We start from the raw sequence: 21652 nt of genomic DNA on the forward strand, positions 1-21652 counted from the left end.
TAACACAACCAAGGAAATTAATGGCTTGCATTAATCACAGCTACCTAAAAATAAAGATATAGCTTGAAAAGTAGACAGGAGCAGAGACAAAACCAGTTTTCTAGATTATTTACTTATTTTTACTATCAGAAAGCCTAGGAGCCCCAGTCAGTAACCGCTATAACAGATGCTAAACAGGCAAGTTTCAACTGGAAATATTTTGATATGTACTTATAACAAAACATGGATGCTCTCAACTTTTTCTCCCAGTGGTAATTTCCTGATGATGTAGGCCTGCATAGAGTTTATTCTAGTCATCAGTCCTCCAGATGAAAAAATGCATGGATAACCCTGGTAAGGTTTGCAAGAAAAGGCCACCAGAAGCTTCTTGACAGGTACAAATGTGCAAAAGTCCTCTTGGAAACTTCTCTGTAGCTGTGTAGCGAATGGTAGGCATGGTCAAGTTATTACTAAAATTTTCCCCATTTCCTCCAGCCATATTTTATGATTGCCACCATCTTATATGCGTTCATCCCCAGTTAGGAAGCTCTTATCCTTATATCAGTTGTCTGTTAGACAGTTGGTATGCCACATCAGCCAGATCAGAGGATCATGCTGAGTGGAAGAGTGGATTTAAGAGGGCAAACAAACTGGGGAGACTCAATGCACCAGAAGCTTCTTCTCTCAAGGTTACAAAGAGACTCAACAAGCAGCAGCAGTTAGACACTTCACACTGTTGTTCCAGTAACGGACTGCAGCCACTTAGCTAAGAATGACCATAGAATCTAGGCCTACATCTACACTAGAGAGTTTTGTTGACAAAACTCACGGACTATCCACACACAAAATGCATTTTGTTGACAGAACTTGGCACTTTCATCAACAGCGTTCTGCCTCTCTGCTAGGAGGCAGAATGCCTTTCTCAACAGAATCTGTTGACAAAAAAGTCATGTGGATATGCCAGAGGACCCTCTGTCAACAGACAGGGTTTCCGAGTCACTGGGCAGCCCTGTCTGCTGTCCTTCTGGTAGGCCATTCTGTCAACAGAGGGCCGGGTAGTCCAGCCACTCTCTGTTGACAGAGGGGATTGCTTTTTTGATCCATTTTAGTGTGTGGATGCACTCTGTTGACGTAAATTTTGTCAGAAGATCTCTTCCGACAATGACTTCTATTGACAGATCGCTGTAGTGTAGACACACCCTAAGAGCCAGTGCAAGAGAAACTAAGGAAGATGCTATGTCTGATATGACAAATGAGTCCTCTCAGTCTTCTGTTCCTCCCTTACCAGCTGTAGCCCTTTTCCAGCTGCATATGCCATAACACCCCACAACTGCGTTTATCTAAGAGGCTCCTTTCCAGCCTCAAATACCACCAAGCTCCATGTATACAGGTTCACAGAGGTAGCTGCTGCTCCTCCCCTTCCACTCTCTGGCTCCACCCTCCTGCATTTGCAAGTTCACCTGAGCTAATGGTAACAGTTTCTTCTTTTTATCCCTTTCCTTGTTTCAAGATGCCAGAGACCACTGCTCAGTTATGGGAGGTAGGTACTTCTCCAGCACCCTCAGAAGAAAAATCCTCAAAAGGTGGTTGGAATAAAAAGATGAAGAAAGAGAAGCAGGTAGAAAATAATTCCCCAAATGGAAATGCAAAGCCTTCCTCAGAGGCTGTCATCTCTTATGCCACTTAGGGGTAATCAAACATCTTAAACTGCAAAAGAGTTGTGCCTGTGGTCACAAACAGCTGGAAAGGCAGGACAGAGGTTATGGAATGAAAGACTGCTTGCAGTCAAATGCACTGAAATAGATCTGGGACCCCCCAGGAAAGCCAATACAGACTGGCCAACATGGCAGTGCCTGAACCACCTGCAAACACAAATTGGCAGATCAAAGATTAAGGGCACATCTATACTTCTGGGAAGATAAACCCAGTCAGGGTCAAACTTGATTTAACATGTCTGGTAAAGACGAGCAAAATTGATCGGTCTCGGGCTGGCAGTTGACCCCTGTACTCCTTGCTATCAGGAGGTATAAGTGAAATCAATGGGAAAAACATTCCCATCAATCTTCCTTAGTGAAGACGGGCAGGTAAGTTAATTTCCAATACGTCAATTCTAGATACACAATTGCCATAGCTAGAATTGCATATCTGAAATCAACTTTCAGGTCTAGTTTAAGCCTGACCTAGCATGATCAAATAAGGACACTAATGACATTAATATAGGGGAGTGTGGTGAGCTACAGACCATGAAGAACCTGCTCATTTGTCAACTCTTTGGGGCTGCCTGTATTAAGGAGTAACCCACTGCAGCAATGGAATGGACCATCATTTGTGCACAGTTCTGGCAAATAATCTAGTTTGTGATATGACACAAAAATAAAAAGATGTGACCTTTAAGAAGAATGGAGAGCACATAGAACTGATACCCACTTGACAGACATTAAGGCCTTAGATGTAGACTGTTTCTGCCTTCTCAAAGAAACTTGGAACTCTGATCAGTCTAAGCTATGAAATCAACTAACTTTTATCCCAACAGGCTGAATTTGCATTCTTCTACTTGAAGCAAAGCTACTGGAAATGTGGCAAGTCAGTTAGCAAACTGTTTGCATGCAGACTAAAAGCTAACAGAAATACAACTGCTGCTATTCATGACAGGAGCAATACATTATCCACAACACAGTTCAATATTCATAAACAGTGTCATCAGCTTTATTCAAAACTATATCTAGCTGAAGAGGAAATCAATAGACACCTTAGATCACTTTTTAATGGATTGTCTCCGCCACAGACTTCTGACTCTCAGATGCCCCTCCAGAAATGGTGGAACTGACCAGTTACAGAAGAAATGAAGATCAGAAAGATTCCTCCTGATGAATTCCCAACTAAATTTTACAAAGGGTCTATAAAACTTTAATGCCTAGATTATTGAAAATGTTCAATGAAGACAAGAATGAGCAAACTCTTTCACCTGCTCTTAGACAAGATGTAATTTCAGTTATTCCTAAACCTGGGAAAGACCTTGGACTATGCAGTAATTACAGGCCAATTTTTTAATCGATTTTGACACCATGATTTTCACTAAAGCTCTTGATATGCAACTGGGCAAAGGTAGGCTTTCTTCATAATGGACATAGCTCAGATAATTTGTTTCAACTGATTGATGTTATCAGTTCTTTGAGATACTCTAAGGAACCCTTATTATCATTTCTTTAGCTGCTGAAAAGACCTTTGATTACATAGCTTGGGGCTATCTTTTTGTGTGTTAGTAAAATAAACAATTTCAAGCTTGAATTAAGGTGTTATACTCTAAGGCAGTGGCTACACTAGTGCCCCCCTTTCGAAAGGGGGATGCTAATGAGCCACATTGGCAAATGCTAATGAGGCACTGTCATGAATATGCAGCAGCACCTCATTAGCATAATGGCAACTGCATGCATTTCGGAATTGAAATGCATGCCACTGGTGTAGATGGGTGGCCTTTCAAAAGGAACCCCAGATTTCAAAAGCCCCTTCTTCCCAAAAGCAAATGGGAAGAAGGGGCTTTGGAAATCTGGGGGGTCCTTTCAAAAGGCCCCGTCTACACCGGTGGTGTGCATTTTGAAAGCAGCACTTTTGAAACACGCACAGACCTCATTATGCTAATGAGGTTCTGAATATTCACAGTAGCGCCTCATTAGCATCTGCTAAAGTGGCTCATTAGCATCCCCCTTTCGGAAGAGGGGGGCTGGTGTAGCCATGGCCTAAGGCTGCATCTGCACTACAGAGATCTTTTGAAAGAAGCCCTTCCACAAGATCTTTTCCAAAACAGCTTCTTTTGAAAAGTGAATCCACACACAAAAAGGCTGATCAAAAGAGTGATCTGCTATTTTGAAAGAAAGTGTCCACACAACCCCAACTCTTTCAAAGAACAGGCCAGGGATCGAAAATTCAAGCCCCAAGAGCACTGCTCTTTCGAAAAAAAGGAACTGTGGAGTGTCTACATGTTTGCTTTCAAAATAAACTTTGGAAAGGGGGCACTTTTCCTGAAACAGGAAAGAAAGAGTGATTTCAAAAGGAGCACCACATTCTTTCAATTTACTTTCAAAAGAACACTTTTTGTGTGTAGATGCTCTGTGGGACCTTTCAAAAGAGCCCCCTTCTTTCGAAAACTCATTCAAAAGAACTTGCTAGCACAGACACAGCCTAACACAGTTTTCAGGGCAGTGACCATTTCTCCTCTGTTCGACCTATCTTTAGAACCTATAACCATTACCACCCATACAAATCATGGGGCAATCATAACATTGAACCACAGCCCTTACGAATGTATCCAAACTGTCCACAAACACTGATGAATGAAGTATAGGTATGGCTGACTTCTTCTATGCTAGGGTGTTTTTAATAGGCAGTACTGAATTGAAGAGCATTGTTATCTTGTGAAATGATCAGAATTACCTGATACTAGGGCTTGGAAACTATTAAAAATTAGTTTAAAAAATCTCAATTCATTTCAGTTTTAATCACACAGACAACAATAGAATACCATTTAATATTTTAGATGTTTTCTACATTTTCAAGTATATTGATTTCAATTACAACACAGAATACAAACTGTACAGTGCTTAGTTTTACACCATTTTGATTACAAACATCTGCTCTGTAAAACAGATAAAAGAAATTTCAATTCACTTCATAAAGTACTGTTGTGCAATCTTTTTATCATGAAAATACAGCTTACAACTATACAATTATATTTTACATAACTGTACTTAAAATAAAACACTGTTCAACTTGAAGCCTACCAGTCCCCAGTCCTCCTTCTTATTCATTCAATAGCTAATATGAATTACTATATTTGTAAATTGCACTTTGACAATTAAGAGACTCCCGTGCTTGTATGATGTGAATTGAAAGGATCTTTTTTACCATACAAATATTTGTAATAAAAATAATAAAGTGAGCACTTTGTATTTTGTGTTGTAACTGAAATCAATATATTTAAAAGTATAGAAAAACACACAAAAATATTGTAGTAAATTTAAATCGGTATTCTGTTATTGTTTAACAATGTGATTAAAAGTGTGATAAATCATGATTAATTTTTAATTGGGTTAATTTGTTTTCAATTAATCTCTCACTAATTGACAGTAATACCCTACCTATACAATTTCACTCTACTATTCCAAGTCCCTTGCGTATCTCATCTTGTCTGGCTAACCTTCCACTCCAATTAGTCTCCCTCATAATCTTTATATTTTGTTTACAAAACAGGCTAAATGATAGATTTACATTCAAAAAGAAGAGAGAAGAAAAAAAGACATTAATTGTCTTTGTCTTCTAGGTTTCTAATATTTTTACTATCTTTTTAAACAAAGTGAATGGGAAATATCAGTTTTGGATTGTGTTTACACAATTGTCACAGATCACATGATTAAATAGAATTTGTTTTGACCTATGTAAACTAATTCTGTTTGTTAGAATGGTTCTAAGAGGTAACAAATTGTCCTCTGTGGCAGTGCCTAAGGCCTTTCAGACTTTTCTATGTGTCTATGTTTTCATTATTAAGTTTCCAGTAGACTTCTTCCAGCTTTGCCCCACCCTCCCCTGCCTTTAGAAGTAAGTTTTTTTGCTTTCCTGGTTACAGAGGAAGGCTTGAAAAAGTGCACTGAGCATACCACAAAGGAAAAAAGAAGAGACAGAAAAAACAAATAAGAACAATCCCAAATTTACATTTACAAGCCAATTTCATTTGGAGCGATATACCTTAATATTTTGGGATGGCAATATTATGTCAATCTCTGCTCTGTGTGCCTTCCCTGTACCTTGTTACAGGGGCAATATTCACTAGTTACTTACCTGTGTTTTTCTGATTTGCTAATGAAGTATCTGAACAAACATAGAGCCCAAAAATAAAATAAATAAAATAAAATAAAAATCATAGCTGCCTTCGCCACTAACACCAAAAGCTAGCCATTCTCATTTTAAACAATGTTTAGACCTCTGTGCTTTATATATTGCGTCTGTTCTTGTTAGGCTATGATCTGAAGAAGTGGGTCTGTCCCACGAAGGTCATCACCTAGTAAATTATTTTGTTAGTCTTTAAAGCGCTACATGACTGCTTTTTTTGTTTTGATAGAATACACATACAGCTATCTCCCTGTCACTAGTCAACATACATTATATGATAAAGTACTAAATACATTTCTTATAGACTCTTATTGTAATACAACAAATAAAATAGCGTTACAGTAAAAATGAGGAGGCAAATGCAAAACACTATTTGTCCTGTGTTGCCGTTCATGGAAGCCAGAATGTTTTGCTTTTACTATACACTGACTTCAGAGTTTTTCGTACTTCTGTAAACCATAAAATGCAGATATATACTGATAACAGGAGAACTCTGCCATTGTTGAGGCTGCTTGACCAATATTGTAGAATTTAGAGTCAGAGAAGTTCATGTACCTATCCTGCAGCATTCCAAGCTGACTAAGTATATGGTGATAAAACTTCTCTCTAACAAATACCAAGTTTAGAATGCATAAGATCAATATTCAGAATCCTTAAAGTCTGAAAAAAGAGAACAGCCACTACTTACACCGCAGAGTATCTTGTATTTCAGAAGTGTTTTTTTCTTAACAATTTCCTCTGTTTGTAAACTTATTAACTCCATCTGGCTGCTCTGATGTGCCTTTGTGTCTTCGTCAGATATCATTTTGCTGTGAGTTGTATCTTCCAATATCGCTGTAGTCCTTTATGTCCCTTTTCAGTTCAGCTACTGCTAACACTTCACCTCGGCGTGAACTGAACACCTGAAACTGTGGTTTCAGGGTTTTAATGAAACTGGAGTTCCTGACTCCTAGAGCTGCAGTAAGTCACAATAATCAGTAAAACACACTGAGCAGGATCAAAGGGTGAGACTCAAGATGAAAGTCCACTTTTTGCTTCTGGTCAGTACAGCACATGGGGTAAGGTTGCCAGACATCCCACAATGAGAGGGACAGTCCCAAACGTCCACAAAAAGTCCTGTGTCCCCCACCTACACAAAAATATCCCATGGTGCCATTTTCTGCGTAAATGCAGGACTACAGGACTTGTCATGGAAATTCCTGGCCCTGGCTGGGTTCCTGCAGCTGGGGCTGCTGGTGGGGGCTCTGCGCCCCAGATGGCTTCCAGCTGCAGGAACCCCAGCTGGGAGAGGCAGGGGGGTGGGAGGGCAGGGGGACCCTGGCAGCCCCGTGGCTGGGAGCTGGCTGGGGAGCACAGCCCCCCCAGCAGCCCCAGCCATGAGAACTCCAGCCCGAGGAACAGGGGACCCCAACAGCCCTGTGTCTAGGAGCCAGCTGGGGTGCAGGTGCCCTGGTCTGGCAGGAGCCTCCCAGCCACAGCAGCCTCCCAGCCACAGGGCTGCCAGGGTTCCCCCACCCTTCCCAGTTAGAGATCCTGTGGCTGGGTCTGCCTGTCCCGCAAACCCTCCCCAAAAATCTGGCAACCCTACTCGGGGTGGGGAGGGTGTTTGTCATTTTAAAATAAGGAAAGTACTTGAAAAATCAAAGTTTAGGATTAATTTATGACCAAATAGTAAAGCAACCACATATAAAATAATACAAGTGAAATACAAGTATTTGACTAAAAGCCTTTCTTCAATTCAGCATACCATTCACTGCCCTTAAAGTTACCTAAAAAGTATTAATCCAAATCCATTGTCATATGAGAGTAATTTTTGCCTTGTACCCTACATCATGTCTTTTTATCTTTTTTCCATGTTAGCTCTTGTGTTTTCAAGTTCCTTCTCTTTCTTCTGCATCAATCCTGCCTTAGAAATAATTTTCCGCTCTCATTTCCCCTAATTTTCTCCCCTCACTCTCCTCTTCTGCAAACTAAATAAGCCCAGATTCCTCAGCCTCTCCTCATAGGTCATGTGCTCCAGCCCCTTAATCATTTTCATTGACCTCCACTGAACTTGCTCCAATGCATCCACATCCTTTTTGTACTGGGGGCAGGAGGCAGAACTCCAGATGTGGCCTCACCGGTGCTGAGCAGAAGGGAATAATAATTTCCCTAGATCTGCTGGAAATGCTCCTTCTAATGCACCCCAATATGCTGTTCAGCCTTTTGGCTCCAAGGGCACACTGTTGAGTCATATCCAGCTTCTGATCCATTGTAATCCCCGTGGCCTTTTTTGCCCAACTGCTGCTTAGCTAGTCGGTCCCCAGCCTGTAATAATGCTTGGGATTTTTCTGTCCCAAGCGCAGGACTCTGCACTTGTCCTTACTGATCCTCACCAGATTTCTCTTGGTCCAATCCTCCCATATGTCTAGGTCATGCTGGACCCTATCCCAACCCTCCAGTGTTATCTATCTCTCCCTCTAGCTTAGCATCATCCACAGCCATGGCCCTATGGCCATTGTTAATGCAACCATTTTCCCTGCAATATTTTTCTAAAACCAGAACTAGAAGGGACAGAATCACAAGTAGCAAAAGCAGTTAAAAAAACAAAAAAAAAACAAAAAAAAAAAACCTAACAAAAAATTCCAAAAGCAGAAGCCACATGTAACAAATGCATCAGAGAAAGCAAAACCAAAAACAAAAGAAAAAAAAAAAAGCTCATGATTTGAAGTTGGTCTCTTACCTGAATGTTGTGCTGAGTGGGGCAGCCCCTGCACCTGAGCTCCAGTGGCAGAAGTGGTGACAGGATTGTGCTCCCTTCCTTGCCTCGTTGGCAGGCAGTGTGGAGAAGCCCGTGTCCAGTGGTGGTGGTGTTCTGCCTCCTCAGCATTGGGTTCATGTATGGCCTGGTTGCCAGGGCAGCCAAGCAGGAGGAGCCCTGGGATGGTTGTTCCCTGCAGCAGTTCCAGCCATTCTATGACTGGGAGGGGAGGGATTTACCTGAGCAGGAGGTGGGAGGCACAGGCCAGGAGGGCTGGCCCAGTGCCACCTCATGAGTGCTGGGGAGATCGCAGGGAGCAACCTTCTGCTGGGTAAAATCCCCAACAAAGCTGTTCAGGGATCCACAGGCAGCTAAGGGCCAGCACAGTGGTGTGGTGGGGCATGGAGGTGTGCTCAGGGCCCCACAGCCCATTGGTGCGGTGTACACACCCCTTGCACACACTGTCTGCATTTGGGCCTGGGCATGGTGCAGTCTCTCAGGGAGAAGTTTCACCAGTGGCTTTGAAAAAGAGAGCAGGTAGCCCATAAGAGACTTGTACCTGCAAATTCCTAAAATTCCAACACGGCTCTCTCTTCTCTTTCCTTCCCTTCTCTGCCTGCCTTTGGCTCTGTCACACAGCTCCTTAAGCATCTAGTACCACTGCAGCATTCAGGGGCAAGGTATAGTCATGTTCAGCCCCTTCTTCTGGCTCTGGCTTCTAGCACTAAGTTCCACAGTATTTCTGGTTCTCCCTGTGCTGGGTTACCTGAAAGTTTAAGATATCTCTCGGGTCATTTGTACAAGGAATGTACCGTAGCCCTCATTGTGCAGAAGGCATGTTATGGCACCACTTGCAAGCTCTCTAGGAGCAACACAAAAAAGTAAAGCATGAGAGATGATCCGTTACAATGGAAACAAAATAATGCTAGTGCATGGGAAGGCATGTACCATTGCAGCATCTGAGTCTGTGGTGCTCACATTTGTCAGAGGAGAGTATGAAGCGCCTCACAGCTATTAGAGTATTTTTCTTTATAAGGTACAGAATCACTTTTCAACAAATAAAACGTGTGTGTGTGTGTGTGTGTGCATGTAAAGTATGTGGCAGTATGAAAAATCCTGTTAGGGACAAATTTTCACTAACTGCTAAGGGAGATGTGCCTGAGAAAGAACTGAAAGACTGAGTCCACCATCTATATTCAAAATCAAGTATGTTTACTCCTTGCTTTAGGAACTTATTTAAGGATACCTGAACTATGTGAATCTTTTAGAACTGCTAAAAGCCGTCCTGTGCTTCTGCATCATCTTCACTGGCAATATTATAGAAATAACAGAATTACAGCATCATAGAAACATAAAGCCCATTCCTAACGCAAGACCAAGTAAAACTAGACCATCTCTGACACGTTTGTCATACCTGTCCTTAAAAACTTCCAGTGATGGGGATCACAATCTCCCTTACAAGCTTATTCCAGTACTTAACTATTCTTATAGTTTGATTTTTTCCCCTAATATCTAATCTATAACCTCCATTGCTGCAGATCAAACTCATTACTTCTTGTCCTATTATTAGTGTATACGGAGAACTGACTACTAGCCTCTTCAAAACACCCCTTAACGTAGTTGAAGTCACGTATGAGGTCCTCTCTCAGACTTCTGTTCTCAAGACTAGGCACACTTATTTTTTTAACCTTTCCTCAGAGGACAGGTTTTCTAAAACTATTATCATTTGTGTAGCTCTCCTCTGGACTCTCCAATTTGTCCTGATCTTCCTTAATGTGTGGCACTCAAAACTGCAAACAATTCAGCTGAGATTTTGCCAGTGCTGAGCAAAGTGGGACAACTACCTTTCCCAGTTTACATTTGACATCCTGTTACACCCCAAAGATTAGCCTTTTCCACATTTGCATCACCTTGTTCACTCATATATTTGTGATGTGCTATAACTCCCAGATTTGTCTGAGCAATACTACTGAGTAGGAAAATAAGACCCATTTTGTGTTTGTGCAGTTGATTTTTGCTTAGTAAGTGCACTACTTTTGTTCTTCTCATTACTGAATTTCACCTCAACGATTCCTGACCCCCTCTCCAATTTGTCAAGGGCATTTAGAATTCCAGTCCTGACCTCCATTGTGGTTGCAATTCCTCTCCCTTGGGCTCACCCAAAACATTTATAAACATATTCTCCACTTCATTATCTGCATCATAAACCCAGATGATAAATAGTGCCAGAATAGGAGAGTCCTCTGCAGGAGTCCACTACTTATGTCCTCTCCGTTGATAGTAAATTACTACAAAGTAATGAAGATGTAATGAACTCAAGATATATCAAAACACCTGTTTCTCCCCATTGGCTAGGACAGTCAATGTGGTAAGGAATGAAATTTTTGTGTTAACTATTATAATTGGATATCCATCTTATCTATTTAATGTGTAATCCCACTTTGAAACTTGCCAACTTTTTAGCCTCAGTGATGCATTACAGCAATATGTTGCAGTGTCAGCATTCACTGAGTACTCAGTGTTTCCATTGCCCCATGTCGCACTTGCAAACTCCCACTCAAATTCCCATTTACCACCTTGTTCACTGCCTCCTGGGACGCTGCAACTGTGCTGTTGGCATGGCAAGGACCACCTATATAGGTCACTGTGATGGGGTTCTGGGGTCCCCCAAGCTCTGCACCCCATCCGCAGGCAGGAGAGTCTCTCACTCAGCAGTAAAACAGCAGGTTTATTAGCCGACAGGACACAGCATCATACAGAGGAGTCAGTACGGCCGGCAGAGACAGCCAGTCCAATTCATGTTGGGGACAGGAGGCCCCGAGGGGCCCCCAGAGCCGGGGCCTGGCCCCCTCCTTTGTCTCTCTCTGTCTCTCAGCCCAGACTAACTGCTTCCAACTCCCAGTTCCAATTCAAACCCGTCAGGCTCCACCTCCTCCTTTGTCTGCAGTACAAAGGTGTTACCTGGTCATCAAGGTTACCGTCAGCAGGAGCCCCACACCCTCTGTGAGCCACACACACACAGGTATCCCCCACTCCATCACAGTCACCGATTAAGAAAGCCACAACACCTGCTAAAGGCACAACTTCTCATACAACATTACATGACTTGCCAGAGTCTGAAAACAAAAACAAACAAAACAAAACAAAAAAACAAACAAAAACCCACCCAAACCATTCTCAGACATATGTACTAATTCATTTATAACAAACATTCATTACAATAAAAATGTACAAAAGCATTCAAACAAAGAAACACTCAAAATACAAAAGATCTAATGAACACGAAATTAAACATATAACTGAAACTAACACCTTGCTAATAGGCCCTCACCTCAAAAGGAAACACTCCATGTCACGACCCAGAATCAAAATGATCCCTAGGTTTCTGTAGTGTCGCAGTTATCTTGCTTGCTTCACATGCACAAGGTCCCTCGTTTAAAAACAGGCAGAAACAGCCCTGCTTTGGTGCTCTAGAGGCCAGGAAATGGGGGCTGGCTTACTTCAGGGGACTGGCACTCACTTCCTGGCCCGTGGCATGGTGTTGCTGCTCTTTGCCTGCTGTGCCCTTTTGTCCTGCACTTCCTCCCTGGCAGCTGGGAGACGGGCCTGGGCCAAGACACAGAGAGACCATCTGCCCTCATGTGTCCTGACCACATCTTGCACGCAGCACAGTGACTGGGCACAAAAAACAGCTGCCTGGAGCTGTTGGCATGCTGGGTAATGCACCTGACTACAGTTCAGAAGATTGCAGGGTCAGCTCCTAGCAGGCTTGTGGGGTGTGCCTTTTCTGCCCCTCTGGTGGGATGGTGCTCCTTTTCAGCCACCACAAGAGCCCTGCTGGGTGGCAAAAGCAAATGCCCTTGAACCCTGGCCTCCCAAAGGATGCAATACTTCCTCATGTGGTGTGCAGGATGGGGGCCCAGACTACAGAGGACCTGATTAAGCTGATGGTCCTGGAATGGTTCTGTGGAGCTTGCCGGCCTGACCTGAGGATATGGCTCAAGGACCAGAAGCCAGAGGACTTACACAATGCAGGGAAGTTGGCTGATAAGTTCACGGACAGCCAGGCCAGATGTGAAAGAGAATCCCAGAAAAAAAAGGAATCCTGGAGAGATCAGTTGCTGCCTGTGCAACTGAGGGCATCATCTACAGGATGAGCCCAGGAAACAGGGGCCAGCTATCCGCTGCCCAGAGGGACAGCCAGGGCTTGGACGGAGCAGCCAGCCTGAGGGACACAATGAAGTCTGTTATCACTGTCGGCAGAAGGGGCATTGACAGGCCCAGTGCCTCAAGTTCCCAGAAAGATTGAGCAGGCTGGGGTTTCATGGGGTCAACTGGGTAGAGTCCCAGCAACCAGAGAAGCTGCTGCCTAGGTAGGAGGGATGGGCAAGTGTTGAAAAATCCTCATTCTGAGGTGATTAATGTGTCCCTGGCCATGGGCTGCGGTGTCTGTGTGGCTCTCCCCGCACCTTAACCAAATAGCCTTAGGAACCAAGCATTTAAAATAAAAATCTGCACTGTTATCAGTGGTGACTTTATCCCCCATCAAACCCCATTAAAATTAAACAAAATTTATAAAGAATTTACTTCAAAAAGTTGTTTTAAAACATTGTATAGGAATACATAATACAAAGTATATAAGGTGACCGCTAGGGAAGGTCAGTTAACATGAATATTCATAAGCCTCATTAATATTAATAAGCTCAGGTTTAAAATTCTAAAAGCTGATAGGTAGATTTAGGATGCTTTATGAATATACATTAGGGAATGTTACCTGGTTGCTGAGGCAACCAGCATGCGGACCTGACAGGTTGAGGTTTTCAACCAGGTCCGCAGTAGCTCTATAAATTTGAGAGCGGACGCCAGGGTCAGGCAGTTGCACCAGAGCAGCTGACCGGACTGGACAAAGGAAAGGACTGAGAAGAAGAGCTGAAATCACTTGAAGACCAAAGAACAGAAGGTGACAAGCATCGTGTCAATCATTGCTCCCCAGCCGCCGTGGGACGCGGAAGAGCTCCTGTTTGTCACTAGTCTAGAAGGCTCCGGTGCTTTTAACTGGAGGGTTTGTCCTGGCAGGTGCCACCGCCTCACAAGCACTCGCCCTGCACGGGGACAAACCGCAGCAACGGTCCTGCCCTTCCCCCCACCCACCACAGCCTGTGGCCGGTGAAGGGAACTAAAGGCCGCCTCCCACAAGAGGTTTTTTTGTCATCCAAGTCGGTCCTTTTTTCCTCCTGCTGTTTTTATCATCCTCTCCTCTTTCTGTCAGGCCTTGCGCGGCGCCATAAAAGCGTGCCTGTGCTGGCCATATTTTCTCAGCTCTCGTGTCAAGAGACATGCAGGCCCAGTGCCTGGACACAGAGAGGGAAGAGAGAGGTATAAAAATACTGGTTAAGAATAGAAGTAACTGAGTTATTGTAGAACATGAGTAAGCTAATGTGTATTCTTTATTGTTTCTGTTGTATTTTTGCATGTTGCTATATGTGCTAAGTATTTGTATAGAAGACTATAGCAAAGTTACAAATTTAAAGAGACAGTAACATATAAAACTAGTGGACTGGGACTGCCCCAGATTCCACTCATTGCGGCTTAAATTGTGGAACCCAAGCTCACTAGATTTATTGTAAAGCACAGGAGGCTAGATTTTAAAAGCTAGCCAGAGAACTATACATACAACACAGTAGAATAGAGTATAGAATTTAATTGTATTGTATTTGTATTATATTGTATTATCCCTTCATGGGAATAGAACTAATGTTGAATTAAACAGAGCTTATAATATTATTCGGTAAGATCTGCTCCCCCCGTCTTCCAAGGGAGGTTGAGCGACCGGAGTAAACCTTAAAAAGAAAAACTCCGGAGTAGAATTTATCTGTAAAATTTAACCCTTTAAGGGTAGATAACAAAACAGGAGAAAACCCCCAGAGGGAAAACTCCACTTAAAAATAAATAGGGCTCTGCCATAAGAGGTAATCCCAACTACTGGGGAAAACCTTAAAGAAAGGAAAACCCCGGAAAATAAGACTGAGAGCTATAAGCTCCAATTGAACTAAGACCTGCTCCCCCCTTTGTTGAGAGGGAGGTTGAGCGACTGGAGAAAACCCCAGAGGGTAAACCCCAGAATATTGGGTTGAGAGCCACGTTCTTTCCCCAAACCTGCTTGCAGGGGATAACACTCCACATCAGGATATTGTAATCATTAAAGCTCTGTGTTCTAATTATCTTCCTTTTCAGCACACAACGAAGAAACCAATGTCAACCCCGGGATATTTCGTAAGTAAAAGGGGTTAAATAGAGTTGCTGCTTGTTGCAACACTAACACAGTTCAAAGGCTCTGGTTTTGAAAAATAAATCCCTGTGCTAATCCAGTGTTGTGAGGGAATAGTTTAGTTTGTAGATTTAGACTAATTGGTTATCGTTTCTCCTATTTGTTTTTCCTTAAATAAACTGGTTTTAAGTTTCACCTTTAAAAGCCTTGGCCTTTTTCTTTCAGGGGAGATCTCTGCTGTGCAGTACCAGGTCACACACCTGTAAACCCCATTGCGATTGGCCACCGTGTACACCGGCCAGAGTGGTGGGGTAAAACTCTGGGGGCACTCACTTAACGCCTTCTGTAGCCTTAACGGGGTGCCCTGAAGCGGTACCATTTGAAAAATTTTCATTTTTCCAAAATTTTTTGTCGTGCCTCAGTTTCCCCAATTGCACGACATGTCACCACTTCAACCGAGAGCAAGATGTCCTCAGCTGGTGGCCAGGGTGAAGGGGGGCAGATCCACAGGCCAGCTCCTCCAGGAGACCTAACATGCTAGAGGCAGGGGTCTCCATGTACTTGGCAGGGACAGGGCAGTCCCTGTGGAGCAAGTGCCTCAGACCCCAGGAGGTGGAGGGCAGGAAGGTGATGGGATTCCGGGATATGTGGATGGAGGTGATGATGGCCCAGCCCAAGCTAATGGGCCAGACCACATGGTGTCCAACACCCAGCTGACCCTGAAGGGTATAGATGGGAACTGACACAAGGTACCCGTAGCCTAGGTGCATCTGAACTGGGGGGGGAAGGATAAGGAGGGCCCCATGGAAGTGGGGATGGTCCAGCACTTGCCTATAGGGGTGCTGATGAGGACAACCTAAAAGAGTGGCTAGAAGGACCCCACAGTGCTCTGGTCACTACCTGTAGCCAGAGCCAGGGAGGAGTTTGCAGCCCTGACTGAGGGGAGGGCACCCTGCAGGGGGTGAAAGGCCCTGACCCGAAAGGCATGAAGCTCAGCAGAGTTTGGACTAACGACCCAGGCAGTGGTGGGGAACAGGTCCATGTCCCTTCCCCAGCTGCTGAATTCCAGGCCGAGGTGCAGGCAGACCCCTCCTTACCAATGCTGAGGGACCAGCCTGGCCTCAGTGCAGCTTGGCCCCTGTGGGGAGTCTGTCAGGAAAGATTCCTGTGGGCTGGGGGAGTCCTGTACTGGGAATGACTTCCCCCAGGGAAAATAGGATCAGGGGCATCCAGTGGCAGCTGGTGGCTCCCCAGAGGTATTACCCCAGGCAGTTGCACTGTCCCATGATGTCCCATTCTCAGGTCACCAGGCGATCCAGCACACCCATCTGAGGCTGCTTCAGACCTTTTATTGGCCGGGGATATTTGCAACCATGCAGCAGTTCTGCCAGGTCTGTGACTCCTGCCAGAAGGCTGGGAAACCACAAGATTGGGGGAAAGCTGCCTTGAGGCACCTGCCCATCACAGAGGAGCATTCCCAGAAGACAGCAATAGATATAGGGGGGCCTATTGGCAAGGTGGCCCAGACTGGGAACAAATACATTCTGGTGGTAGTGGATTTCACTCCCCACTACTCCAAAGCCATGGCTGTCTTCAACCAAGGCATACACAATGGCAGATGCTCTGCTGGCCTTTTTCAGCAGGGTGGGTTTCCCCCAGGAGGTCCTCACCTAGTGGGGAGCCAACTTCATGTCTACCCTGCCCTGGTGCTTGTGGGAGAAGCATGGGATCTGGGTCTCCTGGGCCTCAGGGTATTGTTCCTGGTCCAACGGACCAGTGGGAAGGTTCCATGGGACACTGAAGCAGATGCTGGAGGCCTTTATGCACCAGCATCCGCAGGACTGGGAAGAGTACTTGTCCCACCTGCTGTTTGCACCCAGGGAGGTGCCCCAGGGGTCCACCAGGTTCTCCCTGACTGAGCCATGGTGCAGAAGGGGAAGGGGACACCTAGGCTTGATGAGAGAGTTCTGGGAGTGGGAGGCTCCCCAGGATGGAGAGTCAGGGGTAGAGGATGCCCTGGCTTTCCGGGAAAGGCTCTCTGAGCTCATGGGCCCGGCCAGGGAGACTCTGGGCAGAGCCCAAGGGAAGAGGAAGGCTGGGTACGACTGCAGAGAGTGGGTCCGCACCAGCCACTTCAAGGTTGTCCAACAGCTGAACAAAGCAAAGCCGCCTGCCACAGGACGCTACCATGGCAGGCCCAAGCAAAGGGGAGCATCAATGTCACAATCAATGCTTTACCCAGCAGGGCCTCAAACCTCCCCAGGTCACTGGCTAAGTGACTCCACTGAGTTTGGTCAGGAAGCAGGGAGAGATGTGATGTAGTAGGGCAGGAGGGTGAGTGCGACAGGCTGAGTAGCTCACACAGGCTGCAGATGACTCCCCGCTGGCTGTAACCTGAACTGTCAGATCACACCTCTGTTCTGAACAACAGGTGGAGTGGAGGTGGCGGGGAAGCCCAGCTGGTTCTGAATTAGAGGCGGGCAGTTAGGGTGTTGGGAGTTGAGGAAGGCAGTTAGCCTGGACTGGAAGGAGAGGAACAAATGGGGCGGGAATCAAGGCACTGCTTTGGAGGGCTCGCCTCAGGGCTCTCCTCCCCAAGATGAATTGGAATGACTGTTTCTGGCTGCTGTACTGACACCTCTATACTACACTGTGTCTGTCGACTAATAAACTTCCTGTTCTACCTGCTGAGTGAGAGTCACTTCTGAGTGTGGATGAGGTTCAGTGAGAGACCCCTTAGAGACCCCTGAATGCCAGCACAAAACAGCAAAGAGCAGCAGCATCCCAGCCAAGAAGCTCCACCACTCAAGTGCACCCTGGTGTCCTCAGTCTTAGAATGAGGAGCTACTTGCAAGCCAAGTCCACCAAGAGTGCCCAAGGTTGGGGGAAAGGCCTGGCCAAAAGGGGCACTGCATTTGCTGTGAATCACTGCTGCATGGGGCTGCTCAGGAGCATAGCGGGTGCACTCCACCACAGGCATCAGCCAAGGTGACCCAGTGCTTTCTGCCCACTTGTGGACACCTAAGGCTAGTGGTGTGCCTTGGGTTTCTGTAGTGTCGTGATTGTCATGTACACTTCACATGCGAAAGGCCTCTGGTTTGAAACCAAGCAGAAACAGCTCTGCTTCTGCTGCTCCAGAGGCCAGGAAACATGGGCTAGCTTGCTTTGAGGGGACTGGCACTCACTGCCTGGCCATGGCATCGCACTGTTGCTGCTCTTTGCCTGCCATGCCCTTTTATTCAGTGCTTCCTCCCAGGAGACAGACGGAGGGAGAGAAGGAGAGAGACCATCTGTCCTCCCACAGGCAGCAAGGTGACACATCAGAAAGGCGAGCAGCCCAGGGCCAGTGGTGCAACAGATAATGCTGTGGTGCAGTGGGGTGTGGATGTGTGTGCATGTGTGACAGGCTGAGCAGCTCACACCAGCTAGGGATGACTCCCTGCTGTCTGCAACCTAAGCTGGCAGGTAACACCTCTGTCCTGAACAAAGAGCGGAGAGGAGCCCAGATGGTTTGAATCAGCGGAGTCAGTTAGAAGGTAGGGGGACAGTTGGAAGGCAGCTAGCCTGTGCTAAGGGGAGAGAGGAAGAATAGGGTACTAGTGCCTAGACAGGACACCCCACAGGACTCCTCTCCCCAACATGGATTGGAATGACTGCTGTACTGACACCTCTGCGCTACACTGTGTCTCTGTTAACTAATAAACCCCCTGTTCTACCTGCTGAGTGAGAGTAACTTCTGGCTGCGTGCAGTCAGGAGCAGTGCTTGGGGACCCTTAAACCCTATTACAAACACACCTGACTATGGATCAGATTACAGGTTCGATTCCTGCCTGGTTTGCAGTGTGTGCCCTTGCTGTCCCTCTGGTGGGTGGTGCTCTTCTTCAGCTGTGCTGAGAGCCCAGCTAAGTGGGAAAAGTAGGTGCCCTTAGGCCCTGGCCAAAAGGGAGTCTCAGCCCTGTTTCATGGGCACAAAGGTACAGCACTCACCTGCCTGATCACAATACAATTTGAACACATAACCTTCTGATCTAGAGTCAGACACACTGCCATTGTGCCACAAAGCCAGAGAGCAGGCCTACAAGTGTTTGGTGCCAGCCATGCTACACCTGGAAGGGCAGGCTGACTCACTTTCATGGCATTCAAGCCAGCACCTATGATCCCTGAGGTCAGCGCCAAGTCAGGTGCTCAAAGGAGGCCCTAGAGGCTCAGATGAGGAGCAAGTGAGCAGGCTCTGGAGCCACATGTGGGGAGACCTGGTGTTTGTCGTTTCCCTTGCCCAGGCTTACACGTGCTATATCTTTCCTGAAGAGCACAAAGAGGCATAAAACGCCACCCAGTGCAGCACGGGTCACAGCATATTGTCCTTGGCCCTGGGCCAGGGCCCCTCAAAAAGGAAGGAAGCAAGGAAGGGACAAAGATCAGCAGCACCCCTGCCAAGAAGCTCCTTCGAGAAGTACAGCCACTCCAGGACACCTTGGTATCCTGAGTCATAGGATGAGGAGCTGCTTGCAAGCCAAGCACATGAAAAGAATGCCAGAGGCTGGAGGATGGGCCTGGAGAAAAGAGGCACTGCGAGGTGTAATTCTAGCAGCGTACCACCAGTACACTGGGCTTGGATGTCAGTGGGCACCACATGTATTAGCCCCTTGCCAGGGTCTGAGGGAGTTGTGATTGCAAACTACAGGGGTTTCTTTGGCATGGCACTAAAAACTGTCTCGCAGGCTTCAGCTGAGATAATGAAGTTCCTCCTGCCTGAGGTAGATGTTGTTCCAGTCCTCTCATTTTTCACATAGCAACAGCGCACCCTCAGTTTCTGTCATATAGCAGTTACCATGTTTCCCTCGTATGCAAAAGGTCCCTTGCAAAAGTTCTGCACCAAGTTTTTGGAAAGTAACTTGTACATTTGAATATTCTGAACCAATTCGTGTCATCCCAGTATGAGTTACTTTATGATCCCACGCAAATCCTTGTTGCCTGGTGCCAGAAGCAGTGCTGCACAGCAAACAGCATTTGCTGGTCTATGTAGTAGGGCTGTTTCAATGACATCACAAAGTCCCACCTGGCGGCTACAATCTTGGCTCTGGAAATGCTGGAGAAAATAATGTGAGGTGACTAGTCAAGTTCTATTTCTAAACAGATTTTTCTGTGTAATAGCATTATTTTGATATAAACTATTCCAGACTAGCTATTCCAGAATAATTTATTTTGGAATAAGGCTGCGGTGTATACATAGCCTCACACTCTAATCTCTGAACCAACCTTCCTCACATCTGGAACTCTAAAAGGCACAGATAGCCTGAATCAGCAAATAGAGAAGAGGATTATCTCCTCTGTTCTCCAACTGAGGCACCTCCATTTAACAGAGGGGTAGCTGTGCTAGTCTGTATCTTCAAAAACAACAAGAAGTCCTGTGGCACCTTATAGACGAACAGATATTTTGGAGCATAAGCTTTCGTGGGCAAAGACCCACTTCATCAGATGCATGAGTGGGGGTGGGGGTTCCTCCTCTGAACCCCCGCAAACTCACACATCTGATGAAGCTGATCTCCATTTACGTATGCCTTTTGGCTAAACTCAAGTGTAGCAGAGGGGCAAAGTCCTGCAATTAATATATTTACTTATGTTAACAGACTAAGAATCTGCTATGGGTTTGTGATGTTTGCCCAGGGCTTACTTTATTGGCTTAAATGTAATCTTCCCTCCACAGGTATCTGGGGCAAGGCAGGTTTCAATGTACATTTGTTAACCATGTTCAGTGCTTGTTACTGCTGTAACCCACCTCTGTACTGCAGATGACTTAGGTATTTTTATTTCTTACCCTATACAATTTGGCTATTAATTGAATGTAAACATTCGCTCAGTAAAACTCATTAAACTGGGCACTTTTAGTTATCTCTTATTTGCATTCATTTTCTGTCATGTTGCCAAGATGAAAAGTCTAACCTAGTGGTCAGAGTAGGTGTCATGTCTAGGGTACAAAGCAGATATCTGGAATCAAGCGTCAGAACTAGATGCCAGAGCCACAGGTCAAGCCAGATATCAGGAACTGGAGTAAGCAGGGGAGAGGGCCAGAACTGCTCTATGGCAGGGGCAGGGCGGAGGCAAAGCTAGGAGCAAGGAGGGAGCATTAACACAAGGTAACACAGAGAAGTCACAGCAGTGTCTGTAAGCACTGATCTTTCAGCAAGCTGCCCCTGCAGGCAATCAGACAGCTTGCTTACTTTGTACTGATGAACTTGCCTGCAGCTTAGCATTGCTGTAGGCAGTGTGGTTCCTGACATTTTCATACACAAACAGACATGCACAAAAGGCTAAAAATAAAAGGAGCACGAGGAGCAGTCACTCATTCATTGGGTACTAAGCTCTTTCATCTGATGTGGACACCTTCATTAGATATCACCATCACTAAATAGCACAGGACTGAGCAAACTGGGAGGTGTGCTCTCCCTCAGGGGTTTGTGAAATTTATTAAGGGGGGCTGCAGCATGGCTGGCTGCTGGGTCTCATACGCATTCATCTAACTAAAAATGTTGAAATGTTATTGGTTTTATGTGTATCCACATTCATATACCAATTAATAAAGTTCTTATATTCTTATTTTCTTACACGTAAATATAACTAAAATTTCCATCAGTTTGGATTACATTAGAGAACTTGGGAGGGGGGCTACTAATTGCAGGAAGGAAAAGTGGGGCCCGATGTGAAAAGTTTGCTCACCCCGATCTAGAGATACTCGGAAAACCTTTCTTTGAAAAAAAGTACCTAACTTTTTTCAAAGTTTC

At 45.4% G+C, this 21652-nt stretch overlaps 1 protein-coding gene across 2 annotated transcripts in view; it reads right to left on the reverse strand.

The window, feature by feature from the left end:
* ENPP3 (ectonucleotide pyrophosphatase/phosphodiesterase 3) overlaps window positions 1-9581 on the reverse strand; it is a 103929-nt gene extending 94348 nt beyond the window's left edge. The window contains exons 1-2 of one of the 2 annotated variants that reach the window (XM_074990559.1): window positions 8585-8717; window positions 6551-6770 (exon numbers count right to left, since the gene is read on the reverse strand). In XM_074990559.1, coding sequence (XP_074846660.1) covers window positions 6551-6667 — 117 coding nt within the window. In that variant the 5' untranslated portion in view covers window positions 6668-6770; window positions 8585-8717. Of the gene's footprint in view, window positions 1-6550; window positions 6771-8584 lie in introns of both variants that reach the window. The other variant, XM_074990557.1, reaches the window with a different exon arrangement.
* Between the last annotated feature and the right edge of the window lie 12071 nt (window positions 9582-21652).

The sequence above is a fragment of the Carettochelys insculpta genome, chromosome 3 (genome assembly GCF_033958435.1).
Source record: "Carettochelys insculpta isolate YL-2023 chromosome 3, ASM3395843v1, whole genome shotgun sequence".
NCBI lineage: Eukaryota > Metazoa > Chordata > Testudines > Carettochelyidae > Carettochelys > Carettochelys insculpta.